The sequence below is a fragment of the Vanrija pseudolonga genome, chromosome 5, assembly GCF_020906515.1.
Source record: "Vanrija pseudolonga chromosome 5, complete sequence".
Taxonomy (NCBI): Eukaryota; Fungi; Basidiomycota; class Tremellomycetes; order Trichosporonales; family Trichosporonaceae; genus Vanrija; species Vanrija pseudolonga.
In genome coordinates, this window is record NC_085853.1 from 2068899 (window position 1) to 2096107 (window position 27209).

Here is a 27209-nt window from a genome sequence, read left to right on the forward strand (position 1 = left end):
TCTTTTGGACAATCCATGGCACGCAACTTGCACACTACACACTCTCTCTCTGTCACACTCTCACTCTCATGACCACGGGCTGACAAGGTCGCTCGCCATTGCCCTCTCTCTCCCACACACACTACATCTTCCCACTTTGTCATCCGTTTCTCGCCTACCCTCTCTCGTCTCGTCTCGCCTACAGCAGGCGGTTGGTGCGAGAACAAAAGACCCTGCACAGTGTCCCTCCCTGAGTCGCCGCCGTTTCCCTCCGCCAAAATCAAAACATGTCGTCTACCAGCGGCGCCATCACTCAGCCTGCGACAGCTGCTGCAGCCGCCGCCGCTGGCACTGGCACTTCCTCATCTACTCCTGGCTTCTTCTCATTCTTCTTCTCATTTACGACAAACACGTTAAAAGCCATGGGGACCTCGAACAGTCTGACTGTCATTGGCTCCTTTGCCGCCGCGCTCGTCTTCAACCGCGTGGTCCTCTGGCCAAACCGCGAGCTTGAAGAGCTCCGCCAGCAGGTCGAGCTGGAGCGTCGCAAGCGTCTCGAAGCCGAGAACCAGCTCGAGGAAGAGCGTGCTGGCCGCGGCGTCGCCGACAAGGGAAACAAGGACGCCGAGCAGCGCATCGCCGCCATCACGGCCGAGCGCGACTCTGAGTCTAGCGGGCGCGCCGCCGCCCTGCGTTACCTCCAAGGCACCAAGACCGACCTCGACGCCGCTCGCAAGGAGCTCGAGACGACCAAGCAGGACGTTGCGACCGTTACGGCCACCCTCGAGGCTGAGCGCGCTAGCGCTAGCACCGCTGCGGAGAAACACGCCACCCTTGTGTCCGAATCGGAAAAGATCAAGGCCGAGCTCTCGACCGCCCTCGCCACCGTCGACGGCCTCAACAAGGACGTCGAGGCCACTGCCCAGCGCGTGCAGGAGCTCGTGGTCAAGCACGACGCCGTCAAGGCCGAGGCCGCCGACCACCAGGCAAAGCACGCGGCTGTGGCTGCCGAGGCGGCCGCCACGGCCGCCACCCTCGCCACGGCCCAGAAGCAGGTCGAGACCCTCACTGCCGAGTCGGCCCAGCTCAAGTCTACGCACGAGGCCACGTCGGCGGATCTCGCGGCGGCCACCAAGGCCACTTCCGACCTGCAGACAAAGCACGACGCCCTGGTCGCCGACCACGCCGACGCCACTGCGGCGCTCAAGACCCAGCTCGACAACGCCAACAAGGCCACGGCCGACGCCAAGCGCCTCCTGGCCGAGTCCGAGTCCAAGCTCGAGGCGTCCGCCTCTAAGGCTTCCGACCTTGAGAAGCAGGTCGAGGCCGCCAACAAGAAGGCTACCGACGCCGAGGGCAAGGCTGATGTGCTCCAGGCTCAGGTTGCTGAGCAGACCCAGAAGCTTGAGGCGTCCGACAAGGTCGCCGAGGGCGCTCGCAAGGCCCAGGCCGAGGCCCTCGAGGTTGGCCACGAGGCTGAGGAGCGCCTCGCTGCCGCGCAGAAGAACTTTGACGACAAGTTCGCCGAGGCTAAGCGCGTCCAGGCCGACACCGAGTCCAAGCTTGCGGCTGCGACCGCCAAGGCTGCTGGTCTTGAGAAGGACATCGCGGCCGCCAGCGACAAGTCGACCGCCGCCGAGGCCAAGGTCGCTGCCCTCGAGGCCCAGGTTGCCGAGCAGGCTCAGAAGATCGAGGCCGCCGACAAGGTCGCCGAGGGTGCCCGCAAGGCTCAGGCTGAGGCGCTCGAGGTCAGCCACGAGGCCGGGGAGCGTCTGGCCACTGCCCACAAGAGCTTTGACGAGAAGCTTGCCGCGGCCAAGAAGCAGAGCGAGGAGGCTGTCGCCGCTGCCGAGGCCAAGGTTGCTACCGCCAAGGCCGAGGCCGACGCTGCCGTCGCCGCCCTGAAGAAGGACCTTGAGGCCAAGATCGCCCAGGCTGAGGAGAAGGCTATCCAGTCGAAGAAGGACGCCGACGCTGCTCTTGCCTCCGCCAAGGCCGAGACCGAGACCGCCGTCGCTGACGCCAAGAAGCGCGGTGAGGACGCAACTCTTGCTGCTACCGCCGCGGCCGAGACCCAGCTCTCGCAGTTCAAGTCGACCGCCGCCGAGCAGCTCGAGGCCGCGAAGAAGACGGCCGAGGGCCAGCTCGCCGAGGCCCGCAAGGCCGCCGAGGACCAGCTCGCCGCTGCCAAGAAGGCTGCCCAGGACGAGCTCGCCACCGCCCAGAAGACCGCCCAGGACGCCCTTGCCGCTGCGCAGAAGGAGGTCAAGGACGTTACGGAGAAGCTCTCCGCTGCCCAGAAGTCGGCTGAGGAGAAGAGCTCGTCGTCCAAGGACGCCGAGGGCAAGGCTGCCGCTGCTGCCAAGGACGCCGAGGCCAAGGTTGCTGCTGCCGAGGCTGCCACTGCGGCTGCTCAGAAGCAGCACGACGAGCAGCTTGCCGCTGCCCGCAAGGCTGCTGACGACAAGCTCGCTTCCGCCCAGAAGGAGCACGACGCCAAGCTTGCCGCCGCTACTGCCGCCACCGAGGAGGCCAAGAAGCTCCACGCCGCCACCGAGAGCAAGCTCTTTGCCTCCGAGAAGGCCGCTTCCGACAAGGTTGCCGCGTCCGAGGCCCGTGTCGCCGAGCTGCAAAAGGAGCTCACCGCCGCCAAGGAGGCCTCTGCCACTGCTGCGTCGTCCGCCGCCGAGATTACCGAGCTCAAGACCAGGCTGGCCAAGGCCGAGGGCGACCTCGAGGCCATCAAGGGTCTCAACCGCAAGTTGATCGAGAGAGTCAGAAGCACCCCTGGCAACTCGCGTGCCAACAGCCCTGTCCACTCGCGCGCCAACAGCATTAGCAGCGCCAACGGTGCCGCCCACGGTGCCCCCGCCCACGCTTAGGCCGCTTGAGGCGTGATGTGGCGTTCAGGTGATTGTGTGGTGTAGCGTGATCGGTGTAGCTGGATTTAATCCAACCATTTTTAGCAGCATTACTCTTGTGTATGCATGTACATAGTAGCGATGTGGTGGGGGGGGGGTGGCTGCGAACTGGGAGATACGATGAGGAGAGCCCGTTGTTATGCATTCAGTCGAGGTGGACCACCTCCACCTTGACACCGACCTCAATTCCACGTGGCGGATTAATGACGCTTAATGAATATATTTACTCCCGTCCAGAGCCATCACCGTGGCCCATCCGTCCCTGCTCGCATGGCGAAGGAGGACGCGAACAACAATCATCACCACTTGGCCATCTCGAAAGTCGCATCCACCACACCCATCCACAATGGCGACACCACAGGCAGGACCATCAACACCGGCAGCAGTGCCCGCACAGGCACAGCAGCAGCAGGCGGCCGCAGAGGCGCTGAAGCGCCGCGCCGAGGGGGATGCCGATGCAGCCAGGAGATTGTGGGTATCCGTACCCGGAACGCGTCTAACCCGCCAGGAAACATCCACGACCACCATTGCCGCCGCCGCATGTGCTGCAGGCGCTCGTGCCCGACTCGCCGGCGTTCACCGAGCTCATGAAGATTGAGCAAAAGCTCGACTGGACGCTCCTGCGGAAAAAGGCCGAGATCAACGACGCGCTCGGCCGCTCGACGCGCATCAAGCGCACGCTGCGCGTCTTCCTCAGCAACACGGTGCACGACCAGCCGTGGCAGCTGGCCAAGAAGGACACGGGGGCGGAAAACAACCCCGCCGTGCCGGCTACTGCTCCGCCAGCCGAGGGCGAGAAGACGGCGGACGGCGACGTGACCATGGCCGAGGGAGAGGTCAAGAAGGAGGGCGAGGGCGACGCGGCCAAGGAGGCGACGGCTGAGGAGAAGAAGGGGGATGAGGCGGACGCTGCGGTCCCGCCTACGGTTGATGTCAACACTGGCAAGGGTGTGGCTGGCTGGGTTTTGCGGATTGAGGGAAGGTTGTTGGATGTGAGTTGGCCAAGTCCTTAAGCTCCAACTAACGCCACAGACTGGCAACCACCGCCTGGACAAGCAGAAGACCAAGTTCTCCGAGCTGCTCCGCTCTGTGGTCGTCGAGTTTGACAAGCGCGAGGTGCCCACCTTCCCGGAGGGCAACATTGTCGAGTGGCACCCGAAGCGCGGAGCCAAGGAGCTCGACGGCTTCGAAATTCTGCGCCGCGGCGACCAGAACGTCAAGTGCCGCGTCATCCTGCACATTGCCCACAAGCCCGAGCGATTCAAGGTGCTCACGCCTCTGTCCGAGCTCATCTCGATCCGCGAGGGCACGCGCGCCGAGATCATGGCGGCTGTCTGGCAGCTTGTCAAGACGTCGGGTGCGCAGGACAAGGAGGACCCCACTATTGTGCGCCCCGTCGGCGGTCTCGAGCAGCTCATGGCCCACGGCGCCGAGGGCCTCCGCTTCCACGAGATCCCGGAGATCATCACGAGGTTCCTTGCCCACCCCGACCCCGTCGTCATCCCGTACGAGATCATGGTGGACAAGGAGTTCAACTTCCACCAGAAGTGCTTTGACATCCCCATCGAGATCGAGGACCCGCTCAAGAGCAAGATGGCGCAGCTTATTGCCGGGTTTGAGGGCCAGGCGGGCAGCGACATCATCAAGCTCGAGGACAAGGTCGGCGAGCTGGCCTACTTTGCGCGCGATCTGAAGCAGAAGCGCGACTTTTTGGAGTCGTTTGCGTGAGTCGCGCGCGTGGATGGCAATAGGGTTGTTTACTGACTCTGGCAGCGCCTCGCCCTACGCATTCATCCACAACTGGCTGGCCGCACAAGCGCGCGACCTCGACCAGATGCTCGGCTTCCAGATTGGCGCGCCTGGCACCAACGGCGGCTCTGTCCGCGAAGAGGACCTGCGCAGGTCGGATCTGTTCCAGCTGCCATGGGTGGACGAGGGCATTGCCGTGTACGAGGCGCAGCGGGCAACGGAGAAGGCTCACCAGCAGGTGCTGCAAGCGCAAGCGGCGCAGGCTGCTGCTGCTCAGCATCGGTGAGCGGGGCTGGATGGTGCAGCCTATGGCGTGCGGTAGAGTCAGGTAGTTTGCGAGTGCGTTGCGCCGTAGATGGTGCCAGCAGCAGGTAGATTCATGCATGTATCACGAAGCTTTGCGCGGCGTGGGGAGCTGAATGTGTGTTTGTGATGCTGGTTGCGTGCTCACTGGGCAGGGTTTGTAGCCTCGGCCGCGAGACTGTGGAGCATACGAGCATACGAGACTCAATCGACGTGGACGGGCGAGACTGGACGGGTCTGGCGCGTCAGAGTGTGACTGGCGAGTCTTCTGATGCCGGACTGTACGCCGGTGACACCACACCGGTACACCGGCCGGCACCTCAAGTGCATAGAGCGGGGCAAGCCGTAAGCCGTAAGCCGCGGCGAGGCCGGAGTGTCCGCGTGATGCATAATACGCCGCCACGGCTCGTTTATCGATCCCGATGTCGATGATTCAGCGCCGAGAAGACGGCTCACCGTAGATAAAAAGGACAGCTCGGTGAAATGCTCGGTCGTGCTCGCTTGGCGGGGATAGCCGACAAACATCGCAGTGGGCCAGGCACCAACAGGTCGTCACGATATCCGTGTCATTGGCCTGACGTCGTCGTGACCATGTACCGCGCAATCCACCAGCATCAGGCGCGATGCGATGGGATGATGATGAGCAAGCGGGGCATGGATGAGACAATCATCTGGAGCCGGTCGCCGAGGCAGAGCAAGGTATAAAGGCGGGCGGATTGGCGTCCTTGACAAGACAACAACCACAGCTCTCCAACTCCCACCCAGCTCCACCCAGCCCACCCCAGCCCACCCTACCACCCACTCCGCACAATGTCCCCCCGCACAGTCGCAGTCTACGGCGCCACCGGCAACATCGGTGCGCCGCTCATCAAGGCGCTCTACCCGCGCCACCAGGCGGGCGAGATCAAGCTCGTCGTGATCCACCGCGCGGGCTCCAAGCTGGACAACGTCCCCGCCGAGATCGAGCGCCGCGTGCTCGACTACGCTAGCGCCACCGAGGCGCAGGTGCACGACGCGCTGCGCGACGTCAACATCCTCCTCGCGGCGACGTACAACACTACCCGCGAGCAGGACGCCGCGTTCGCCAAGGCCCTCTCAACCCTCCCCAACAAGGCCTCGTTCCGCTTCTTCTTCTCCGACTACTCGGTCCGCTGGACGCCCGAGGAGGAGGCGACCATCACCGAGTCCAAGTTCTTCATCCGCAACACGGCGCGCGACCTCGGCGTCAAGGTCACGGGCATCCAGAACGGCCTGTTTGAGGACTTCTTCTTCTTCCCCGGCTTCTTGGGCCCCGACGCGCGTGCGAACAAGCTCACGACGGCGCCGGGCGCCTTTGACAAGTCGTTCCCCATCACGTCTACGCCGTGGCTCGCCGAGGCCGTCGCGCAGATCGTGAGCGAGACGCCCCTCGACGAGATCAAGGACCAGTACACCGTCGTCGAGCAGTGGGTCACCGGCCCCGAGCTCGTCGCGGCCTTCACCAAGGTCCACGGAGAGAAGCCCAAGCTCGCAGAGTTCACCCCCGAGGAGGACGCGGCGCGCATTGCTGGCGGCGGCCCCCCTGCCCTCGGTGTCCTACTCGGCAAGAAGTGGGCCTCGGGCGTGTTCCCCCCCGGCAACGAGTTCACCCCCAAGGGCCTCACCGCCCGCACCATCGACCAGGCCGTCGAGACCAACTCGAAGTAAAGTAGCCTTAGAAGTAGCTGTAGTATGAGCAGGTAGCTGCAGTATGAGCAGCCATCTGCAATATGAATCTAGTGATTTGAACATAGTGATTGCAACGAGTCGTGGGGCGCGGAGCCGGGTCAGTGGAGGCGAGCACATTGATCCCATCTCTTGAACCTTCTTAAATGCGCCTGCAGTGTGCAGACCGGTAGGCGTTGGTCCACTTCGTAATGGTGCACAACGGGCAGAGGTCAGAGAAAGCATCAGCAGCCTCGTGGCAACCACGACCTCTTCACCCCACTTGCCGTCAGTACCACGCCCGCGCACCACACACTCCGATCATATGCATTGCCATGGTTCTTAGACCTTGAAGCGTCGGCTGTAGCGTCAGCAGTGTCCAACACTTGTTTAACCCACCTTGAGCCGCGCGAGAAGAACGTCTTGAGGATCCAGATTTGCAACCTGTCGCGTTGTCAGCAACACCCACACACACACATCTCTCAACCCACAATGCCATGGCGACAATAGCCACACACTCGAGCACGGTGAACCAGAACATGCGGCTCTTGGTCGACTGCACAGTCGAGTAGTTGCGGTGGTGCCGCGTGTGGAAGTACTTCTGCGTGCGGGTGATGCTCGAGAGGAGCCCAGACAGCTTGTACGTGCTCTCCTCGAGCGCCGACGTGTGCTCCTTGAGCGGGGCGGCCGAGCCGCCGAGCGTGCGCCGCGGCTCCGACTCGACCATGATGTCAAAGTCGATCAGCTTGTCCGTGTTGGATGCCTCGTTGGCAAAGCAGAACGAGTATTCGCCGAGCTGAGCGAAGCGAGCGCGTCAGAGCGAGCTCAACAACCTACACTACACCACGGCCTGCGGCCACGGCCCCACTCACCTTCTTGCCCGTAAAGATGTAATCTCCCTGGCGTTCCTTCTCGCCCTCGATGATAACCTTGTCCTCGGGGTCCATGACGACAAAGTCAATCTCAAACTGTCCTCCGCTCTGGACAGCGAAATAAAAGCCAATCTTCTCGCCCACGCCGTCCACATCGGCATAGTAGCATGCCCTGTCGTTGGCGTTGAGGAGGGTCGTGAGGGCGGTAGCGGACGCGCACGCCGCGAGGACGAGCGACGCGCCGACGGCTGCGGCTGCGAGGCGCATGGCGGGGCGGGGCGTAGATCGGTGGGAGTTCGGGAAGACGGCGCGTAAGGCTAGCTAGAGCTCGTCGTCGTCGTCGGCTGCCTGCGCCGGGTCGTTATGTCGTGAGAGAGATGGAGAAGGGGGGCAGACTGCACTTGTCGACGTGAAACGCGGTCGCCGAGATGTCAGTGATCGTCAACCTCCACGGTGACACGCGACCAGCCAAAGCAGCGCCACGTGGGGGGTTTATCCGGCCCTCCCTATTGCCACACTTGGCTGTCGCTGGCTGCCCACGCCGTCATCGCCATCGACCACAGTCGTCGAGAGATTGTCTATCTGCACAACGACGACCACCTCGACCCATACATACCACTCACGCCATGTCAACAGCATGGGACAATGCGCGGCGCCACGCCCGCGCGCTCGAATCCGCGCTCGACACAAAACTGTCCACGTACTCGCGCCTCGCGACCGACATTGCGACCGGGAGCGGGTCGCGCTCGCCGCACAACGACGACGAGGGGCAGGGCGGGTACCGGCTCGTCGAGGAGGAGATTGACGAGCTGCTGCAGAAGGTGTGCGCATGTGGTGACGCTTGCTAACCCCCCGCGCAGCTCGAAGCAGCCATCACCGACCTGACAGGCCTGATCAACTCGCCGTCCCAGCCCCCCTCGGCGAGCATGCAGCACGCGGCCCAGCGCCACCGCGAGAACCTCGACGACTACCGCCGCGACTTTGTGCGCGTGCGCAACAACATTGAGAGCGCCGTCGCGCGGTCCAACCTCCTCGGCTCGGTGCGCCAGGACATCAAGTGGGTGGGCGCGAGAGAGGCGAGCTGACCCGCCAGCGCGTACAAGGCGGCCCAGAGCAGCCAGACGGACGCGCTGCTCGCCGACCGCACGCGGATAGACTCGAGCCACCGCATGATGGACGACACGTTGAAGTGGGTGTTGTCGGTGTTGACTTGCTGACCCTGCAGCCAGGCATACGCGACCCGCGAGGACTTTGCCCAGCAGCGCGGCATGCTCGCGAGCATCGACAGCCGCATGGGCACCGTCGTCGCCCAGATTCCAGGCATCAACAGCCTCATCTCCATGATCCGCACGCGCAGACGACGCGACACGTTCATCCTCGGCGGCGTCACGGCCTTTTGTGTCCTCCTCCTCCTCGGCTACCTCTTTGGATTCTAGTGCGAGTGTGTGATGATAATGGGAGGGCGAGCCCATCACAGCGGCTCGTCCCCCGCTCTGTATGTTGTGAGATGTGACCTCTGCATGTTGCGCGAGGTGTGGTCGCTGCTGTCGTCGCTGCTGCTGCCCCTGCCCCTGCCACCCACTCAACTCTAACAATACTTGTGCATAATGATACAACGATGATGCCGCTGCCGCTACCGCCGCCACCCTAGTAGTCGTCGCCGCGCGAAACAATCTCCTTGCATGTTGGGCGCAGGAGGATGGTGTGCTCAAACTGCGCAGTCATGGCTCCCGGCTCGGGGTCGACGAGAGGTGGGTAGTCGCTCACGACACCCTGGCGCACAAGCTCGTTGAGGCCCAGCAGGTAGTTCTTCTCGCCGACATGCTCGAGGTACCTCCTGCACCAGGGGAGCGTGCCAAAGTTCTTGTTGATGCTCTTGAGCAGGTTCTTGGCCGACTGGTGGCGGAGCGTGTAGTGCTCGGGCTGGATGGGCGCCAAGGCATAGTGCGAGCACACACCCTCCTCGTCGACCTTGCCCTTGCCCGTCGAGCCGAACGTCTCGATGGCAAAGTACTCGCCCTCCTCCATGCGCGTCGTGTCCATGTGTGCGCCGTGCTGCTTGACAATGGGCACCGACTTGCCTGGCTTGCCGGGGGTGCCACCGTGGATGACGTACGGCACGATCGAGTGGCCGTTGAGGTTGCGGATGGATTTGACTGGGATGTCAGTAGGCGGTCAACAGCAAAGGCAAAAAAACCTACCAGGTAGCACCTTGCCGTTGACCTCGACCTCGTGGCTCTCCATGACCTCCTGGACCGCCTCACCGACGTCGCACAGGCGCACGTCGATACCAGCCGCAGCGACACCGGCCTCGGTGGCCTCCTGGACGCCCTTGATGAGGGCATCGTACGTCGGCTCCCAGTTGAGCGTGAATGCAGAGTCGACGATACGGCCGTTGACGTGCACGCCAAAGTCGACCTTGAGCACGTCGCTCTGCTGCAGCACCTTGTTGTCTCCCGGGTTGGGCGTGTAGTGCGCCGCGACCTCGTTGACGCTCAGGCCGGTCGGGAAACCGATACCGCTCTCAAAGCCGTTCTCCTCGACGAGCGCACGCGTGCCGTCCTCGATCATGTTGGCAATGTCGATGAGCTTCATGCCCGGCTTGATGTTCTTGCGGGCGTACTGGCGCACCTGGCGATGCACCTCGGCGGCACGGCGGATGTTCTGGTAGTTGGTCGACGGGTCGCCCTGGGCGAGACGCTCGCGCTCGCGAGCCTCCTCGGACGTGATGCGCTTGGTCGTGCTGGAGAGCGTCAGTTGACTAGACTGGTTTGCAGAGCTCTTTCTAACTCACTCATTCTTGTACTCGACCTCCTGGCCGACGGGGTAGACACCGCTGCGGAAGATCTTGCTCAGGCCAACACGCGGGGGCTCGGACTGGACAGCAGCGGCCGCCTTTTTCTTTTTGGCTGTTGCAACGGTCAGTCGTGGTTGCAGCAGACGCAGAAAGCCAAAGGCTCACGCTTTTTCTTTTTCTTCTTCTTCTTTGCATCTCCAGCCGCACCCTCGCCTCCGGCCTCATCATCCTCATCGTCCTCTACGTCATCGCCCTCGACCTCGACGTTGTCGGGCACCTTGTCCTCGAGGCTCAGGCCCTCGACCTTTGGCACAGCGACCGGCGCCATTGTAGTCATGTCTGTGGCGTGTCAGCGGCGTTGGTACACAGCCAAGGAATGTGTCGAGGGGTGTGGTCTCTCAGGTCAAAGAAAAAGTTGTCTACTGCGGAGGGTCTTAAGCTCCTCGAGAAGTCTAACATATCGTGATTGACGAGCATCATTGAGGGAGGGGTGGGGGAAGGGAGGCACGGCGCGCGATGGGTGACTTACACTAATCAGAGCCTTGCGTGGGGGTCCAACTACTACAAATGCTAGAAGAGTAATAAAGCTTTGTTGCTACAAAGCAAAGTGAGATGAAGAAGAGCAAAGTGAGAAAGGGGCGATGAGGATTGCAACTATCGAGTGGGTGACGCCGGCGCCGGCGCCGGCGAAAACTTGGCAGACGGTGCGAGGCACTCTGGTCTGCAAATGACGCCGATCTCCCACCACAACAGCACCCAGCGGACTCATCAGCAACCACCTCGACTTGCACTCAACACTCAACAACAACACACACCACCATGTCCAAAGCAATCTCATTCACCTACTCGCTCGACCCGCCCGCCTCGGTCCCAGCCGCGAGCGCGACGCACAACGGCGTGCCCGTCCCAACGTCCGGCGGCGAGTCGTTCCCCATCACGCCGGCGCAGTCGTCCCGCTCGGCGACGCACGCATTCTACACCGACGCCTCGGCGCAGCTCTTGGCGGTGCAGGCGCGCGTCAACGAGGTCCTCACGGCGTGGAAGGACGCCATCGGCGACGCCGAGAAGCACAAGGAGGCGACCGGCAAGGTCGCGTACGGCCAGGGCAAGGCGCAGCGGCTCATGCAGGCCAATAAGGCCGACGAGGCGGCTGCTGATGACGACGAGGAAGAGGAGGACGAAGAGAGCGACGAGTAGAGTGTGTGAGTGGACAGAGCCGACGTGCCGCGCGGGCCTCTTCAACAACTCACACACTGCTGGCACCTCGTCTCATTCGACAGCGTCACACCACACCCACACGGTAGCACACCGAAAGCCTTTGCCTCTGTACACTAGACGCGGCGCTCCGCTCGCGAGCACCAGATACCATGCATGCCTATACCGCCGATAGCCGACGGAGTTTGTGGTGCACGCGACGCGGTACGCGGTTCTGCAGCAGCACGCGGCGCAAACGGCATGACTCGGGCGATTGATAACAGGACCGCCGTCTATCGGCCGCAAGACGCGTCTTGCTGAGCAGCAAAGTCGAGCCATGACACCTATGCTCTGCCAGCTAGCCGATCGCGTGCGCCTGGGGCCTCGCAGTTTGGCCCTGGCGCTTAGAATGCATTGATACGACTGGGCAAAGGGAGGTTGAAAGCGTGTTACCGTGAGATCAGCCATATTGGGGGAGAGGGGGGGGGCAACCGACGAACACCGCAGCGTCGCCGAACACCGTTCTCCTCGGCTACAACACACGGTAGGTTTTCTTAGGCGTGCATAATTAGGTTTAGGCCTGCATAAAGGCGTGCCAATTCCCCAGGCCTATTCCTCTAAACGCCCAAGTCGCGGCCGCGGAGACGCGGTGACCGGGTATCGCCGTGTGACGTCGAGCAAAGAGCCTGGACACATCGCCCTCGTCCCCAAGCCAGGCAGCCCAGGTGACCCCCCCGGCGCATCGGACAGCCGACCACGACAAGAGGCCCTCGTCTTATAACATCCCCGGACTGCCCGTCACACCCCCCATCGCACTACCCCCCACCACCACCCCCCCGCATCACCCAACACAATGGTCCGCCTCACTGCTATCCGCCCCGTGTTCAGCAACGCTCTGGCATCGCGCGCCTCGGTCGCCTCGACCCGCTCGATGGCCGCTGGCTCGAGTAAGTCGGCCACGAGCAGCCAGCTCACACGCTGCTCGCTCTCTCACTCGCCGGCGACTCCGCGCGCTAACACACCGCCCCAGAGTTTGTCAAGTACGACTGGGAGGACCCGCTCAACCTCAACTCGCTGCTCACCGAGGAGGAGCAGGCCATCCAGTGGGTTTTCCGTGTCGTCGGAGACTGACTGTTTAGCGAGACCGCCAAGTCGTACGCCCAGGAGAACCTCCTTCCCCGTGTCAAGCAGGCCTACCGCTCGGTACGTGGCGTGTCGTGGCGCTGAATGCGACTCGTGGGCCGCGCTTACACCCGTACAGGAGGAGTTCGACCCCTCCGTCATGCGTGAGATGGGCGAGCTTGGTCTCCTCGGCCCCACGATCCAGGGCTACGGCTGTGCAGGTGTCTCGTCGGTCTCTTACGGTCTGATTGCCCGCGAGGTTGAGCGGTAAGTCGAGCTGAGGTGCTGCCAAGACGTCCAGCTGACTCTGCAGTGTTGACTCGGGCTACCGCTCGGCCATGAGCGTGCAGTCGTCTTGTGAGTAGCCAAGCTTACGCCTCCACACACCCGCTCACACGATGCCCAGTGGTCATGCACCCCATCAACGAGTTCGGTACCGACGCCCAGAAGGAGAAGTACCTCCCCCGCCTTGCCAAGGGCGAGCTCATCGGCTGCTTCGGTCTCACCGAGCCCAACCACGGCTCTGACCCCTCGTCGATGGAGACGACTGCCACCAAGACGGCCAACGGCTGGACGCTCAACGGTGCCAAGACGTGGATCTCGAACGCGCCCGTCGCCGATGTGTTCATCATCTGGGCGCGTGAGGTTGTCGACGGCCAGAAGGGCAAGGTCCGCGGCTTCCTCCTCGACAGGCAAAAGGGCATCGAGACGCCCAAGATTGACGGCAAGCTCGCGCTCCGTGCCTCGATCACCGGCTCCGTCTTCCTCGACAACGTCCAGGTCGGCGACGACGCCCTCCTCCCCAAGTCGGGTGGCCTCGGCTCGCCCTTCTCGTGTCTCAACTCGGCACGCTTCGGTATCTCGTGGGGTGTGATCGGTGCCCTTGAGGACTCGATCAGCCGCGCAAGGGATTACGCCTTGGAGAGGCACCAGTTCAACCGCCCCCTCGCCTCGTTCCAGCTCGTGCAGAAGAAGCTCGTTGACGCGTCGTCGGCGGCTACGCTTGGGCTGCTCGGCGCGTACCAGCTCGGCCGCCTCAAGGACGAGGGCAAGTGGTGCCCCGACCAGATCTCGATGATGAAGCGCAACAACTGTGGCAACGCGCTCCAGCACTCGCGCACTCTGCTCGACATCTTTGGCGGAAACGCCTGCTCGGACGAGTACCACGTTGGCCGTCACGTCGCCAACCTGCAGGTGACCAACACATACGAGGGCACGTACGACATTCACAGTGAGTGTGGCGGTGGTGTTGTCCGAGTTCAGCACTAACCTCGCGCCCAGCCCTGATTCTCGGCAAGGCCATTACTGGCATCCCTGCGTTTGCCAACTAAAAGGGCCGTGTAGACGGCGTGATGAGGGTGTATGGTTAAATAATGTGCCATGTATTTGTGAACAAGAGGGTGCGGAGACGGAGTCGAGGCTGGGCAGTGGCCGCGGTGGACAGTTACGAACCTCGCCCGGCAGTGGCGCCCAGAGCCGGCCGGGTGGGTGTTCCTGAGCCAAAGCACGAGCGAGCTGATTATTTCGACCGACGAGTCCGAAAAGGCGGTCGAGTGACCATCTCATCCCTGTTTGTTTTCCAACATTGCATCTCACCGCACAAAAGCGACACACGCATCTGCAGTACAATGGCAGACTCGGGCCCAAGCAGCGGGCCGTCGTTCCAGCGGGCATTGGTGGTGCGTACGGCGCGCGGCGCGGCCAGGCGGGCGTGCTCGCCGACCGTGTCCCCCTCTGATGGCTCGCTGACACCGCTCTTAGGCCGGCGCGGCGTCCGGCCTAGCCGTCGACCTCATGTTCTTCCCCCTCGACACGGTCAAGACGCGTATCCAGTCCTCGGCGGGCTTCTGGGCCTCGGGCGGCTTTCGGGGCGTGTACCGCGGCGTGGGGAGTGTCGGTGCGGGCTCTGCGCCAGGTGGTGGGTAGTACTCTGGCGAAGCGTCAGGCTAACTTGCCCAGCGGCCGCCTTCTTCGTCACGTACGAGGCGCTCAAGCGGCACTTGCCGGAGACCTTGCCCGAGCTCAAAGAGAGCCCGGGGCTGAACCACATGTTGTCTGCGTCTGGGGGCGAGTTTGTGAGTGGCTGCTGGTGGTGCTGGTGATGGCGAGCAGCGGCTAACGCCCGCGCCCAGGTCGCATGCCTCATCCGAGTCCCCACCGAGGTGGTCAAGTCGCGTGCCCAAACGGGCGCGTACGGTGCGTCGGCATCCTCGCTCGACGCGGCGCTCAAGACGCTGCGGTACGAGGGCCTGCGGGGCTTCTACCGCGGGTTCGGGATCACGATTGCGCGCGAGATCCCCTTCACGTCGATCCAGTTCCCGCTGTACGAGTACCTCAAGCGACAGCTGAGCGCGCGGTACCTCGACGGCCGGCGGCCAAACTCTGCCGAGGCGGCAGTGTGCGGCTCGATCGCGGGCGGCACCGCGGCGGCGCTGACGACCCCGCTCGACGTCGTCAAGACGCGCGTCATGCTCGAGGCGCGCAGCACGCCCGGCGGCGGGCCGGCCCCGAGCCCCAGCGTCCTCAGCTTCCCCGGGCGGCTGCTCACCATCCTGCGCAACGAGGGCCCCTCGGCGCTCTTCAGCGGATGGGTGCCGCGCACGCTCCATATCGCGGCGGGCGGCGCAGTCTTCCTCGGCATCTACGACTTTGCAGTCAACTTTGGGCGGCCGGACACGGCGGCGGCGGCCGAGGACGCCGCGGCATAGAAGAAGAGGTATAGAAGGTATAAAGGCAGAGTTACAGACAGCATCATACAATTCATCTTGCATGGACGCTTGCATGGGCGTGACGGCGTGAGTAACAAGGTGACATTGCTTCAGGCTACAAGTTTGTTTCGGTTCGCTACCATTCGTCGCGTCGTGTTTCCGCCGCACACACCACGCCCGCCCTACTGCACAAGCACAGTGTCGATCCCGATGCAGGTACGCAGCGCGAGGCGCACATTCGCAGGGACCGGGGCGTGGGGCTTGACGTCGACCGACGAGCCGGTGTAGTACTGGATCCACGACGAGACGTGGGCGTTGTTGAGCTGCTCGATGGCGCGGAGCGATGTGAGGGCCTGGGCAGTGAGCGAGCGTCAGCGAGCGAACGGTCAAGAGAGCGGCGAGGAAGGTTGCGGGGGCGGCAGCATGACACGCTGCATGCTACACCGCCAACACCACCGCCACTCACCGGCAGCTCCATGGGCACGTTCTCGCCCTTTGCATTCTTGACGGGCACGAGCGGACGGCTGAGGTAGTAGTTGGTCCTGTTCGTGTTCCTACGGAGGTGAGCTGCGGCCGGTGGGTGGGACCACGAGTACTCTCCCACGCCACTTACATTGCGTTCTGGCGCTCGATGCCGGCGCCGACCTTCTTCTCAAGCCGCTGGTAGCGCTTGAGGAGGTCGTCGTGCCAGCCGTGCTGCTGCTGTACGGCGGCGTTGAGGCGGTTCTCGAGGCCCGCGAGGCCCTCGTCGTCGTCGTTACCGACCTGGACGTCGCGGCGCCCAGGCCCGCGCGAGGACGACGAGGCGCCAGGCTCCTCCTTGACTGTGCCGACGGCGGGCGGGCGCGAGCGCGAGCGGTATCGCACGGGCGACTGGCTCGGGCTGACGCTGCTGTCGCGGTGCCCGAGGATCTGGGAGCGCCACACGCGCGCCGTGCGGCGCGGGGACGGGTCCGTACGGCGCAGCGTGGCGTCGCCCACGACGGCGTGCTGCGCGACTGCGTGGGCAAAGTTGAGCGCGGCCTCCTTCTGCTCGTCGCTCGCGTCGGCGGGGATGCCGCCGTGCGCGGCGTGCAGCTGCAGGATGGCGGGGTGCTCTTTGATCGCGGGGTGCGTGAGCAGCTCGTCGGGGATGGGGATTGGGTCTGCAGTGGCCATTGTGTGGTGTGTGGGTGGAGAGAGAGGGAGGTGGTGTGGGAGTGGGCGTGATCCAGAAGCCAGAGTGTGAGTGTTGATGTATACCTACGTCTTCACAGCCGCCGCCGTCGCCGTCCGCTTGTTCCAGCCAGCTGCGGCTGGTACTGCCCCGGCCCCACCATGGGTTCCAGTGAACGTGAGACTGTTTCTGTCCTCGACCCGACCCGATGCTCGCTCTGGATCACGAGATCATTGCCGATTGATGTAACCGGCAAGGTCGGGACCCAAGGCACCCAAAAGTGGCACTGCGCTGCTGGAATGCCGCCGGAACGGCCTCGCTCCGACGCTCCGATGGCTTAGCCGCCTAGCCTAGCCGCCGTTGCCTCGTATCTCGCATGCATCATCATCTCTATAGTCTAGTATCCCACCGCTGCTCATGCCTGGTACAGCTTGGAAGCCGCGACGGGCTCGGCCAGCCCGGTCCACTTGAAGCTCCGCTCCTGGTAGAACGGCGCGGCGAGCTTGATGGCCGTCGAGGACGTGCCGACGCGGATCTCGAACGCACCGGACTCGCCGACCCAGCAACCCTCAGCGACACTGTACCAGCTGAACGCCTTGTGGTCGAGCGTGACGCTCACACGGCGCGACTCGCCAGGCGCGAGGTGCACCTTTGTAAACCCGCCCAGCTCGATCTCGGGGCGGTCGATAGACGGCGCAGACTGGTGCACGTACACCTGGGCCACCTCGGCACCCGCGACGTCCCCAGTGTTCGTGACGGTGAAGGAGGCGGTTGCACCAAAGCCCGCCGCAGACGCGACCTTGAGGTCGGAGAGCTCGAACGTCGTGTAGCTCAGGCCGTAGCCGAACGGGAAGGCGCTGCGCGCCCCGCGCGCACGGTCAAAGTGGCGGTAGCCGACGTAGATGCCCTCGGTGTACACTGTCGTGACGGGGTGCCCGAAGCCCTCGTGCGAGGGGTAGTCCTCGACCTTGACGGGCCACGTGATGGGGAGCTTGCCGCTCGGGTTGATGGTGCCGAACAGCGCGTCCGCGACGGCCTGGCCACACTCGTTGCCGCCGAGGAAGGCCTGCAGGAGCGTGGGGCACTCGTCGAGCCAGGGGAACTGGACGGGCATGCCCGACTGGTTGACGACCACCGTGTTGGGGTTGGCGGCGAGCACGGCGCGGACCAGCTCGTCGCTTGCGCCTGGCAGCGCGAGCGTGTCGCGGTCGTACGCCTCCGACTCCCACTCGCAGTTCGTGCCGACGCACACGATGGCGACGTCTGAGCTGCGTGCCAGCTCGACGGCCGAGGCGATCTCGTCGGCGGCAGACCGCAGCGGCCGGCCGCCGATACGGATGCCGCCGCGGCGGCCAGAGTACGGGCTGGTCGAGTGCAGCTGCTTGAAGTTTGAGAAGCGCACCTCGAGGTCGTAGCTCTTGCCCGCTTCGACCTCGAGCACGGCAGCGCGCTCCTCGGCGCCCATGTTGAAGAAGAGCACACTCGGCTCCTGGTCGGTGCGGTTATCGATTGACTTGACGCCGTCGACGTACAGGTCCGCCTGGCCCGACACGCCGAGGCCGAGCTCCCACCGCCCGCTGACGTCGGGCACGAAGCGCGTACGGAGCGACACGTACCCGCGCACCGGGATCTCCTTAGGGATGCCGTCGATGAAGTAGCTGAAGCCCGAGTTGTTGTACTTTGAGAACAGCGGCTTGGGGGCCGGGGACGTGGTCCACGGGTTGGTGTCGTAGAAGTGGCACATGACGCCGGGGGTCCCGTCCTCGAGGAAGATGTAAGGCGAGAGCAGGGGCAGCCACCTGTCGCCTGCCGCTCCGAGCGCGTACGAGACGGTCGCGCCGGCCGCGGTCGCCGCCTTGGCGATCGCGTCGTGCGGGGTGACAGTGTACGTGGGGGCCAGGTTGGCCGATCCGCCACCGGCCGTCGTGGCGTTCTTGGCGTTTGGGCCAATGACGGCGATCTTCATGCCCGGTGTCGGCGCGATAGGGAGCATCTTGCGCTCGTTCTTAAGCAGCACGACGGCGGCGCCGGCGGATTCCCTCAACAGCGCGCGGACTTCAGGCGTGTCGATCGACTTTTCCTCCGCGTCGAACGGGATGCCCGACTTGATCGCCTCGTTGACGAACCCGAGGACATTGCGCACGCACTCGTCCACGTCCGATTGGGTGAGCTTGCCGCTGACAATATCGCGCTCGACACACGTCCCGCGCATGAACGCCGGGCCGGGCATCTCGAGGTCGAGCCCGGCCTTGATCGCCTCGCTCGACGAGTACGTCCCGCTCCAGTCCGAGATGATCATCCCGCTGAAGCCGAAATCCCCGCGCAGGATCTTGCGCAGCAGATACGGGTGCTCGGCGACATGCAGCCCGTTGACGCGGTTATAGCTCGTCATGAAGACTTTCGGGGACGTCTTGCACTGCTGTCGGAAGGGCTCGAGGTAGATCTCGTGCATTGTGCGCTCGTCGAGGACCGAGTTGGTTGAGCGGCGCATGAACTCTTGTTCGTTGGCGAGGTAGTGTTTCGGCGCTGCGTGTGTGTGTCAGTGTCGTCGCCCTACCCTCCCCCAACCCCCACTCACTCGCCATGACTCCCTTCGACTGCACGCCGTTGATCCACGCCGAGGCAACATGGCCAGCAAGCAACGGGTCCTCGCCGTACGTCTCGAACCCGCGCCCGCCGAGGGGATGGCGCTGGATGTTGGTCGTCGGGCCGAGCAGGCAGTGGACCCCGCGCGCACGGCACTCGTCGCCCAGCGCCTGGCCGATACGGAACGCGAGGTCGAGGTCAAAACTGGCGCCGATGCCCGTCCCGCAGGGAAAGCATGATGCTGGGGCGCCGTTTGTCCAGGCTGTGCCGCGGACACCATTGGGCCCGTCACCGCACTGCGAGTGTCAGCACACATACACACACACGCATGCCGGGGCGCGGAATGTGGGGGAACGAGGGGGGGGCGAGGCTGAAAAGACATGGCACTTGGAGGGCACATCCCTTGTCTCGCATTCTCCTCGCTCATCCTCCTCATCAGTTTTCGCACCCTCACCACCACGTTGATGCACCTGCCGCAAGCACAACTCACCCGAACTCGTGGAATCCCCGCCCGCTCAACGGCAACAGTGTGCCACATGTCATCGCCGGACAGGAGCGCGATCTTCTCCTCGCTCGACAGGTCGTCGATGAGCGCATCGACGTCGAGCAGCGTCGGTGGGGGGTTGATCTCGATGGCCATGGTGGTATGGGGCATGAGTTGTCAGCAACAGCGCACACACAAACGCGAGGTCATATGTCGAGCGCGCGGTCAACCGACCTCTGACCCGGCCGGGGGTTAGGTGGCACCAACGCGCCGCGGGCCCGCCTGCGCCTAATGCCCCGCGGCGATTGCGTCCCCCGTCCACGCCGGCAAACGTCTGCGGCTTCTGCGGGGACGGCAAGGAGCGGCTTGGCGCGCGCTCTGTAGTCCCTGGGGCCGTGCAGACGGCGCAGAGGAGGCGAGAGGAGGCCCTGCGGGACTACATGGGGACAGAGGGGAGGGGGGTGGAGGTAACCGAGGCTGATGAAAAACGCCACTTGACGATTCCTTCTTCTCTTCTCCTTGTCCGATGCTGGTCCGACGGCCATTGTTGCTCGTTTACTCGCGCCTGCACACGCGCGCACGCACGCAGCGCTGCCCACTTGCCGGGATCTGTCGGCTGACCACACCGGCGCATAGGTAGGCCCAAACACCCGATCGAGGACGCCGGAGTCGGGTCTCCACACGCGCCCGCGCCGATGCGCGCAAATCTGGCCCGTTGTCTCAAGTCAGCAACATTCGCGCGAGTATAAGACCGCCACTCGCTCGCTCGTAGCAGCTGCTACTGCCCACCCCCACGCACTTCCCCGCAAACGATGGCTGAAACACACCACTACTCTGCGTTCGCGAACAACACCCACGCCAAGTGGTGGAAGGACCCCGGCATGCGCATGGGGTTCATCCACATCTTTATTCTCTACTCGGCCGTCTACTCGCTCGGCTATGACGGGTCGTTGCTCAACGGCCTGCAGGCACTCCCGGCATGGAAGAAGCAGTTTGTGAGTGGCACTCGTCGCACCCACTCCCGAGATAAGCCCCCTAACGCCAACGTAGAACTCGCCTGTCGGCACCGACCTCGGCCTCATCGCGGCTACTTACTACCTGCCCAAGATCCCGCTCACCTTTGTGATTGCGTGGATCATCGACCGGTGGGGCCGCAAGATTGCGCTGTACCTCGGTGCGCTGTTCATGCTTGCCGGCGCCTTTGCCGGCGGCTTTGCGAACACGCGCGCGCAGCTCATGGGCTCGCGTGTGCTGCTTGGTGCCGGAACCGCCGCTGCCCAAATCGCCGCGTGCGCCATGGTGCCCGAGCTCGCGCACCCCCGTATTCGCCACTGGGCCGGCTCGTTCCTCAACGTGACCTACTTCATTGGCTCAATCTTCGCGGCGTGGCTCACGTTCGCCATGGTCTACTACCCCGGCGGTCACAGCTGGTCGTGGCGTGTCCCCACGCTCGTGCAGGGTTTCGGTCCCGTGATCCTCGCCCTCGGCACATGGTTCGTTCCCGAGTCGCCCCGCTGGCTCGTCAAGAGTGGCCGCGAGGACGAGGCGCACAAGATCCTCGCAAAGTACCATGCCAACGGCAAGATGGACGACGAGCTCGTGCTCTTCGAGCTGAGCGAGATCAAGACCGCCGTCGAGGTCGAGGAGGCCTCCAACGAGTCGTCGTGGCTTTCCTTCTTCAAGACCGAGGGTAACCGCCGCCGCTTTTTCGTTATTATTCTTCTTGGCACTGCCACCCAGTGGTCGGGCAACGGCATCATCTCGTACTTCCTCATTCCCGTCCTCAAGACCGTCGGCATCACCGCCCCGCCCCAGACTGCCGGTATCAACGGCGGCCTGTCCATCTGGTCCTGGGTCGTGGCCATCACTGGTGCCTCACTCGTTGAGCGCGCTGGCCGCCGTACCCTCTTCCTCACGTCGTTCAGCTTCATGTTCTTCTGCTTCGTCATGATGCTCGGACTGTCGGGCGGCTACGCCCACACCCACCACCGCGCCACTGGCCTCGCCATGATCCCCTTCATCTTCCTCTTCAACGCTGGCTACGCCCTGTCGCTCACGCCGATTCCCATGCTCTACGTTCCCGAGATTTCTCGTGAGTTGAGAAGCGCCTTTGGAGAGCACATCTGACACCTCAGGCATGAACATGCGCGCCAAGTCGGCCGCCCTGCTCCTCCTCTCGCAGAACTGCGCTCAGGCCTTCAACCAGTTCGTCAACCCCGTCGCCCTCAACGTAAGTATCTTCGCATTCACTCTCTTGGTCCTTCTAACACTCCCAGGCCATCGGATGGAAGTACTACGCGGTCTACGTCGCTGTCCTCGGCGCCTACTTCATCCTCTTCTTCCTATTTGTCCGCGAAACCCGTGGTCTTACGACCGAGGAGGCTGCCGTCGTGTACGAGTCGGCCGAGGCCCGCGAGGCGGCACTCGACGCTGCTCGCCGTGAGATGCGCCGCCAGAAGGCTGAGGAGAAGCTCTCTGAGAAGGACGAGCTTTCTCACGAGGAGGAGACGAGGCGTGTCTAAGTAGTTTGGGATTCAGTTGCAAATATGCAAGGATTGGTCAGCGGAAGGGTCGGTTAGCCTGATGCAGGGACAGATGCTGCATTCTAAGTGTTCTTGAAAGTGTGGCAGTATGGGTAGTGCCAGCGGGGTGGTGTGGGGAGGCGGCGTAAGCAAGACGAATCCGTCGCCGGAGATGTTGACACACGGCCGATGTGGCGGCGGCCGGGACGTGCCCTTCTGCACAGAGCGTGCGGCTTAGAAGAAGGGAGGGAAGACGACCCAGCGCCTGCCAGGGAAGACCTTGGGGTCGTGCTCCTTCTTGTAGCGGCGGTACTTCTGGCCGGCCCAGAGGCCCATGAAGTAGGACGCGATGAGGAGGTAGACAATGGCTGGTGGGTTAGCTACGTTCTGCTCGGTCACCCACTTCCAATGTCACCACCAGTGATGATGACGAGACCGAGCACACCCATCGTCTCGAAGAAGTAGTTGGCACACACGATCCACTGGAAGCCAAAGCCGGTGGGGTACTTGCGGGGCTCGCCGGGCGCGGTGCGGAGGGACGACAGGTGGAGGTGGGTGTTGAGGTTGAGGAGCTCGTTGGCCTGGAGTGTGAGTTGGAGCAACATCTAGAGTACAACTCACGAGGATGAAGGCGGTCCAGAAGTTGAGCCACGCGGGCGTGTTGAGGATCGAGTCCTTGAGCGCGACGGCGCCGTAGCCGGGGCGGTAGAGGGTGAGGCCGATGAGACCGCCAGTGATGCCCCAGTAGTAGGCGCAGCTGGTGGGTGAGCATGCGAGAGGGAAACCATACCCACTTGCGGATGACGAAGGTGAGGGGGACCGAGGGACGCGAGAACTTGTGCACAAAGACGGACTCGAGCTCACGCTTGACAAAGTGCGCGACGATGAGGTTGCGGACGGTGCTGCGGTGTGAGTTGACTGTCCGTCGACTTCACAACTCACAGCTGGAGCTGGGAAGGCTCGTAAGGGCCCCAGATGTACTGTGAGACGTAGAGCAGCGCGGGGTTGATGAAGATGGGGCCGATCTGGCATCAGTTTGCGTTCCCATCGCGTCACGTACATATTCCCAGATGAAGAGCCAGCGGTAGCCGACCTGGTAGCCCAGGTCCTTGAGGCGCAGCTTGGCGCCGTCGGCGACGCCGTAGTCGGCGAGCGACTTGCCCTCGTCGGTGAGGGGGAGGGGCTTTTCCTTCTCGCCACCCGAGGGGGCGGTCAGGCGCTGGCGGTTGGGCACGAACTGGGGGCGGCTGTGAGCTAGCTTCTCGAAGGGGCGGAACAGCTGCACCCACCTTGGGCACCTTGGCGCGGATCGCAGCCTTCAAGTCGCCGACAGTGACGCCCGCGGCCGTCTTGCCGGGGAAGTCGAACGACTGGGGGCCCTTGCCCGGGATTGAGACCGTGACTGAGACCATTGTTGGTGGTGGGGTGGTAAGGAGAGTGAGAAGTTGGAAAGTGAGGTTGGTGACGCGATGCCAGATGCCACCCGGTAAAGTCGTCACCCGCGCGGAGGCTACAGCCCGCGTCAGATCGCGTCAATTGGCCCATTAGGATGACTTTCTAATGGCATTAGGAAACCCACGTGGTCGGCCCATTTGCTCCCGCTTTTCTCTCACTCCGGGCAATTTCGACCTTCGGACCAGCAACAACGACGAGCAGCTCGACTTTTGTGTGAAGCCAGCTAGACACTCCACTCCGCACCTTCACACCCCCCCACGACACCCGACATGCTCTCGCGCACGGCTCAGGCGCTGCGCGTCGGCACACGCCAGGTGGCGGCGTCCACGTCCCGCCTCCCCACGACGACTGCCGCGACAGCAGCGGCGGCTCTGCAAAAGTCGAGGGCGTACGCGACCGAGATTGCCGTCGCGGGGTCCACCGACGACTTGGGCCCGCCTCCTCCCCCCGCCTCGACTGAGGCTATCATCAAGCGCTACACTGGCCCTGGGTTCCCTCGCATTCCTGTGAGTTGGTGCGGCGTTGCGAGGTCTGCTGCAGGCGAAGGAGCAGCTCCCTCCGTCTCCCTCCCACCTCCCCTTTCCCCCTACTAACATCCCCAGGGCCTCCGCCACCTCGTGATCCCCCACCACCCACACCTGTACAACGGCGACCCTCTGCGCGAGCTCACGACGGCAAAGCGCAAGAAGGGCGGACGTAATAACTCGGGCCAGGTGGTGTGCAAGGGTATTGGCGGCGGCCACAAGCGACGCCTCCGTCTCGTCGACTTCTGGCGCGTCGAGGCGGGCGTGCACGACGTCGTGCGTATCGAGTACGACCCCGGAAGGAGCGGACACATTGCGCTCTTGCACCGTCGCGGCGCAGCCAGGGAGCACCGCGTCAGCCCCGACGAGGGCGCGATCTTGGCAGAGACCGTCTCGGAGCTCAAGGGTGGCACGAACACGCTCCGCGAGGCGCGCAACGCTGTCAAGGGCGGTTGGTCGTACATCCTCGCGCCGGACGGCCTGCGTGCCGGCGACGTTGTGCAGTCGTTCCGTTCCGGCATCCCGGAGGGCTTTGTCGAGGGCTGGGCCGAGGCCATGGCCGGCGAGGAGGACCCCGCTGTCGACGCGGACGAGGGCGGCGTGTCCTCGGCTGCTCGTGCCCTGGGTATCCTGCGTAACAAGGCCCTCCACCCCGGAAACGTGCTCCCCCTCAACCTCATCCCCACGGGCACGCTGATCCACAACATCAGCCTGCGTCCCGACGGGCGCATGCAGCTGTGCCGCTCGGCAGGCACTTTTGCCCAGATCATCGCCCACCACGGCTCGGACGGCCAGGCCTTGGGCGGTGCCGACGTCCTGCACATGGTCGGCGAGAAGGACCAGCTGGGCAACCGGGTAAAGAAGGCCGGTACCGTGCTCGTCAAGCTCCAGTCGGGCGAGGTGCGCCATCTCCAGCCCAACTGCTTGGCGACGGTTGGCATGGTTTCCAAGTGAGTAGAAGCTAGCTGCAACCGATGAAGACGCAGCTGACGCCTCTCCAGCAAGGAGCACCAGCAGCGCGTCATTGCCAAGGCTGGCCGCAACCGCTGGCTCGGCAAGAGGCCAAAGGTCCGCGGTGTGGCCATGAACGCCTGTGACCACCCCCACGGTGGTGGTCGTGGTAAGGGCAAGGGTAACAAGGCCCCACGATCGCAGACTGGCGTCCTCAAGGGCTTCCGTACGCGTCGCCCCAGGGACAAGGACGGCAACAAGCAGGTCGTCACCGAGCGTCCCCGTGGCAAGGCCGCGCTGGCCGCCAGGGGATAGACGAGGGCGTAGCGGGGAGGAAGTTGCATACTGGCTACTACTATTGGTCACTTGAGATCCATGCATACACATCTGCTCTACAGTAGATAAGTCTATCGTTGCCGGAGCGCGGTGCCGTTGGCGGCAGGCTCGACAGCGGTGGAGGTGGCAGCCGAGATGGTGGCGCCATTGGCCTCCTTCTCCTCCTTGGCTTCTACGCCTTTCACCTTGTCGTCTCCGTTGACCGCCTTGTCCTTGGGAACCGACGGCGGGGAGGACATGGAGTAGATCATGGTCCCGCCGAGGACCATGGCGCCGCCGACAACGAGGCCAGTCGATGCCCCGCTGCCATAGTACCAGACTGAGATGGCGAGGGACGCGGCCTTGCGGAGGGTGAGGATGAGGTTGACCGTGGTCGATGATACGCGCTGGGGAGTGAGCTTAGTTCTCCCGAGCACGTAAGCTGACTCACCGAGGTGAGACGGTTGACGCCGCGAATACACAGTCCTTGCGTGACGACATTGACCGCGAGCGCGAGGAACGCATTCGGCACGGACAGCTCGCGCCATCGTATCAACTCGCGCTTGGCGTCGTCGATGGGCGAGAATAGGGCGAGCTCGGGCGAGGGAATGGGGAGGGTGAGAAGCGTGATGGGCGGCGAGGCGCGGTACGCGTTGAACGTCTTGGAGAGGGTGGGGTACATGGGAATGAAGAAGGGCAGAGAGAGGAAGTGCTGGCGGTTAGTGATGAACACCATGTTAACCTACGCAGTAGAACAGCGCCTCGCGCCACTTGTTGCCGTACATTTTGTACGTCTTCTCCTGCCACAGCCCAAGCCAGGCCGAGAGGAAGAGCGCGAGCGAGAGTAGGCCGATACCAAGCGCGTACTGCACGTTGTCGGGCAGGAGGTCGGGCTTGACGTCGGTCGTCGTGGCTGTCGGCGTTGGTGTGGGCCGGGGCGGCTTGGGTGCCGAGATGGTGGCGAGGATGATTCCCAAGGTGATGATGACGCCGGCGGCCTGGGGATGGGTCAGCGCGACAAAGACTTGTACCCACAATCTGGCCAGCAGAGTAGCGTTTCCCGCCGATAAAGTAGCCCGTGAGCATCGAGACGCAGAGGCCTGGGGTCAGCTGGGACAGAAACTGCGAGCTCACCTCCGCTCCGGAAGATGATGTGCACCGTGACTGGGATCTTGAGGCCGAACGCATAGTTGTTCACTGGGGTCAGTCAGCTCGGCCAAAACAAGCAACGCACTCAAGCTGACGCCGAAGAAGAGGACTACCTGGACCATCCAGCGGCGTATTGGCACCTCGTTCTTCCTCCAGCGGGGGAAGCGCGCCCCCGGGGGAAAGTAGAACTGGGACGAGAAGGTCTGGACGGCGACATAGAGGAACTGGGCGAACGTGAGGAAGGTGCCTGGGGGGTTAGGGAGGCCTAGAAGAAGAAGAACCCACCGCTCGCGGGGTAGCTCTTGAGCACGGCTTCCAAGGCCCACACGTTGCTGGCGCTGTCAGCTTGCTTCATCGCACCCGCCACGCCACCCACGAGCAGCACCCGCCAAACACGAGGCTGAGGATCGCGGCCCACTCGCTCGCGGCGCTCTCGGCCACTGCTGAGGCTATCTCTGTCCCCATTTTGCTTTGGGGAGGGGGTATAGTGTCGAGAAGGGAGAGTGGGAAGAGGACAAGTGGACGGGGTGGAGATGATTCGGAGATGTTTTCCTTGTGCTTACGCGGGCGGCGGCGGCGGCGGCGATGGCCAACTTTTGGAATCCACACATTGTTGTGCTGGCCGAGTGACGGCATCGTGCCACGTGTAGCCCACCCAGGCACCATCTCATCCACCGCGACGACAGTGGCGTATCCAGGTGAAGCAATATCAAGGCCGCCGAACGAGATCGACAGCATC

General features: G+C 63.6%; 16 protein-coding genes across 16 annotated transcripts; 9 read left to right on the forward strand and 7 right to left on the reverse strand.

The window, feature by feature from the left end:
• Positions 1 to 266: 266 nt before the first annotated feature.
• Lama2 (Laminin subunit alpha-2) lies at positions 267 to 2861 on the forward strand (the record flags this gene model as incomplete). The annotated part of the gene is made up of 1 exon (XM_062774006.1): positions 267 to 2861. One exon carries the CDS (start codon positions 267 to 269, stop codon positions 2859 to 2861), a length of 2595 nt encoding a protein of 864 aa, XP_062629990.1.
• LOC62_05G007482 (uncharacterized protein) lies at positions 393 to 2722 on the reverse strand (the record flags this gene model as incomplete). The annotated part of the gene is given in 2 exon segments (XM_062774007.1): positions 393 to 2606; positions 2624 to 2722. 2 exon segments carry the CDS (start codon positions 2720 to 2722, stop codon positions 393 to 395), a joined length of 2313 nt encoding a protein of 770 aa, XP_062629991.1.
• Positions 2862 to 3204: 343 nt separating the features above from the next.
• SMARCD2 (SWI/SNF-related matrix-associated actin-dependent regulator of chromatin subfamily D member 2) lies at positions 3205 to 5045 on the forward strand. Its single transcript, XM_062774008.1, has 4 exons — positions 3205 to 3371; positions 3409 to 3892; positions 3933 to 4624; positions 4674 to 5045. The coding sequence occupies exons 1-4, from the start codon at positions 3247 to 3249 to the stop codon at positions 4933 to 4935; spliced, it is 1563 nt and encodes a 520-aa protein (XP_062629992.1). The 5' UTR covers positions 3205 to 3246; the 3' UTR covers positions 4936 to 5045.
• Positions 5046 to 5762: 717 nt separating this feature from the next.
• On the forward strand, positions 5763 to 6638 carry LOC62_05G007484 (uncharacterized protein; the record flags this gene model as incomplete). Its single annotated transcript, XM_062774009.1, has 1 exon — positions 5763 to 6638. The coding sequence occupies one exon, from the start codon at positions 5763 to 5765 to the stop codon at positions 6636 to 6638; it is 876 nt and encodes a 291-aa protein (XP_062629993.1).
• Positions 6639 to 6950: 312 nt separating this feature from the next.
• SPAC17A5.08 (uncharacterized protein) lies at positions 6951 to 7898 on the reverse strand. The gene is made up of 4 exons (XM_062774010.1): positions 7508 to 7898; positions 7127 to 7431; positions 7035 to 7079; positions 6951 to 6996 (listed from the first exon to the last, which is right to left on the reverse strand). The coding sequence occupies exons 1-4, from the start codon at positions 7772 to 7774 to the stop codon at positions 6978 to 6980; spliced, it is 636 nt and encodes a 211-aa protein (XP_062629994.1). The 5' UTR covers positions 7775 to 7898; the 3' UTR covers positions 6951 to 6977.
• Positions 7899 to 8102: 204 nt separating this feature from the next.
• GOSR1 (Golgi SNAP receptor complex member 1) lies at positions 8103 to 9033 on the forward strand. Its single transcript, XM_062774011.1, has 4 exons — positions 8103 to 8328; positions 8368 to 8564; positions 8601 to 8696; positions 8733 to 9033. Exons 1-4 carry the CDS (start codon positions 8134 to 8136, stop codon positions 8941 to 8943), a joined length of 699 nt encoding a protein of 232 aa, XP_062629995.1. The 5' UTR covers positions 8103 to 8133; the 3' UTR covers positions 8944 to 9033.
• Positions 9034 to 9102: 69 nt separating this feature from the next.
• Positions 9103 to 10918, reverse strand: SCHCODRAFT_64644 (Methionine aminopeptidase 2). Its single transcript, XM_062774012.1, has 5 exons — positions 10834 to 10918; positions 10470 to 10643; positions 10302 to 10416; positions 9709 to 10250; positions 9103 to 9663 (listed from the first exon to the last, which is right to left on the reverse strand). Exons 2-5 carry the CDS (start codon positions 10639 to 10641, stop codon positions 9155 to 9157), a joined length of 1338 nt encoding a protein of 445 aa, XP_062629996.1. The 5' UTR covers positions 10642 to 10643; positions 10834 to 10918; the 3' UTR covers positions 9103 to 9154.
• Positions 10919 to 11123: 205 nt separating this feature from the next.
• On the forward strand, positions 11124 to 11501 carry LOC62_05G007488 (uncharacterized protein; the record flags this gene model as incomplete). The annotated part of the gene is made up of 1 exon (XM_062774013.1): positions 11124 to 11501. One exon carries the CDS (start codon positions 11124 to 11126, stop codon positions 11499 to 11501), a length of 378 nt encoding a protein of 125 aa, XP_062629997.1.
• Positions 11502 to 12318: 817 nt separating this feature from the next.
• GCDH (Glutaryl-CoA dehydrogenase, mitochondrial) lies at positions 12319 to 14018 on the forward strand. The gene is made up of 7 exons (XM_062774014.1): positions 12319 to 12445; positions 12529 to 12601; positions 12638 to 12701; positions 12760 to 12887; positions 12934 to 12977; positions 13027 to 13851; positions 13902 to 14018. The coding sequence occupies exons 1-7, from the start codon at positions 12352 to 12354 to the stop codon at positions 13949 to 13951; spliced, it is 1278 nt and encodes a 425-aa protein (XP_062629998.1). The 5' UTR covers positions 12319 to 12351; the 3' UTR covers positions 13952 to 14018.
• Positions 14019 to 14197: 179 nt separating this feature from the next.
• Positions 14198 to 15408, forward strand: SPAC12B10.09 (putative mitochondrial carrier). The gene is made up of 4 exons (XM_062774015.1): positions 14198 to 14299; positions 14382 to 14538; positions 14580 to 14695; positions 14753 to 15408. The coding sequence occupies exons 1-4, from the start codon at positions 14249 to 14251 to the stop codon at positions 15326 to 15328; spliced, it is 900 nt and encodes a 299-aa protein (XP_062629999.1). The 5' UTR covers positions 14198 to 14248; the 3' UTR covers positions 15329 to 15408.
• Positions 15409 to 15414: 6 nt separating this feature from the next.
• Positions 15415 to 16633, reverse strand: LOC62_05G007491 (uncharacterized protein). Its single transcript, XM_062774016.1, has 3 exons — positions 15942 to 16633; positions 15795 to 15882; positions 15415 to 15681 (listed from the first exon to the last, which is right to left on the reverse strand). Exons 1-3 carry the CDS (start codon positions 16484 to 16486, stop codon positions 15511 to 15513), a joined length of 804 nt encoding a protein of 267 aa, XP_062630000.1. The 5' UTR covers positions 16487 to 16633; the 3' UTR covers positions 15415 to 15510.
• A 266-nt stretch (positions 16634 to 16899) lies between these two features.
• bglI_2 (putative beta-glucosidase I) lies at positions 16900 to 19710 on the reverse strand (the record flags this gene model as incomplete). Its single annotated transcript, XM_062774017.1, has 3 exons — positions 16900 to 19010; positions 19063 to 19366; positions 19561 to 19710. The coding sequence occupies 3 exons, from the start codon at positions 19708 to 19710 to the stop codon at positions 16900 to 16902; spliced, it is 2565 nt and encodes an 854-aa protein (XP_062630001.1).
• Positions 19711 to 20366: 656 nt separating this feature from the next.
• On the forward strand, positions 20367 to 22135 carry LAC12_10 (Lactose permease; the record flags this gene model as incomplete). The annotated part of the gene is made up of 4 exons (XM_062774018.1): positions 20367 to 20549; positions 20605 to 21646; positions 21690 to 21784; positions 21831 to 22135. 4 exons carry the CDS (start codon positions 20367 to 20369, stop codon positions 22074 to 22076), a joined length of 1566 nt encoding a protein of 521 aa, XP_062630002.1. The 3' UTR covers positions 22077 to 22135.
• Positions 22136 to 22138: 3 nt separating this feature from the next.
• On the reverse strand, positions 22139 to 23524 carry ECR (Very-long-chain enoyl-CoA reductase). The gene is made up of 7 exons (XM_062774019.1): positions 23366 to 23524; positions 23137 to 23313; positions 23019 to 23101; positions 22871 to 22978; positions 22698 to 22833; positions 22480 to 22657; positions 22139 to 22444 (listed from the first exon to the last, which is right to left on the reverse strand). The coding sequence occupies exons 1-7, from the start codon at positions 23486 to 23488 to the stop codon at positions 22311 to 22313; spliced, it is 939 nt and encodes a 312-aa protein (XP_062630003.1). The 5' UTR covers positions 23489 to 23524; the 3' UTR covers positions 22139 to 22310.
• A 222-nt stretch (positions 23525 to 23746) lies between these two features.
• RML2 (54S ribosomal protein RML2, mitochondrial) lies at positions 23747 to 25411 on the forward strand. Its single transcript, XM_062774020.1, has 3 exons — positions 23747 to 24037; positions 24134 to 25005; positions 25057 to 25411. The coding sequence occupies exons 1-3, from the start codon at positions 23801 to 23803 to the stop codon at positions 25319 to 25321; spliced, it is 1374 nt and encodes a 457-aa protein (XP_062630004.1). The 5' UTR covers positions 23747 to 23800; the 3' UTR covers positions 25322 to 25411.
• On the reverse strand, positions 25395 to 27039 carry slc35b4 (UDP-xylose and UDP-N-acetylglucosamine transporter). The gene is made up of 8 exons (XM_062774021.1): positions 26847 to 27039; positions 26756 to 26808; positions 26556 to 26717; positions 26456 to 26518; positions 26357 to 26421; positions 26068 to 26319; positions 25773 to 26033; positions 25395 to 25728 (listed from the first exon to the last, which is right to left on the reverse strand). The coding sequence occupies exons 1-8, from the start codon at positions 26933 to 26935 to the stop codon at positions 25414 to 25416; spliced, it is 1260 nt and encodes a 419-aa protein (XP_062630005.1). The 5' UTR covers positions 26936 to 27039; the 3' UTR covers positions 25395 to 25413.
• Positions 27040 to 27209: the final 170 nt, after the last annotated feature.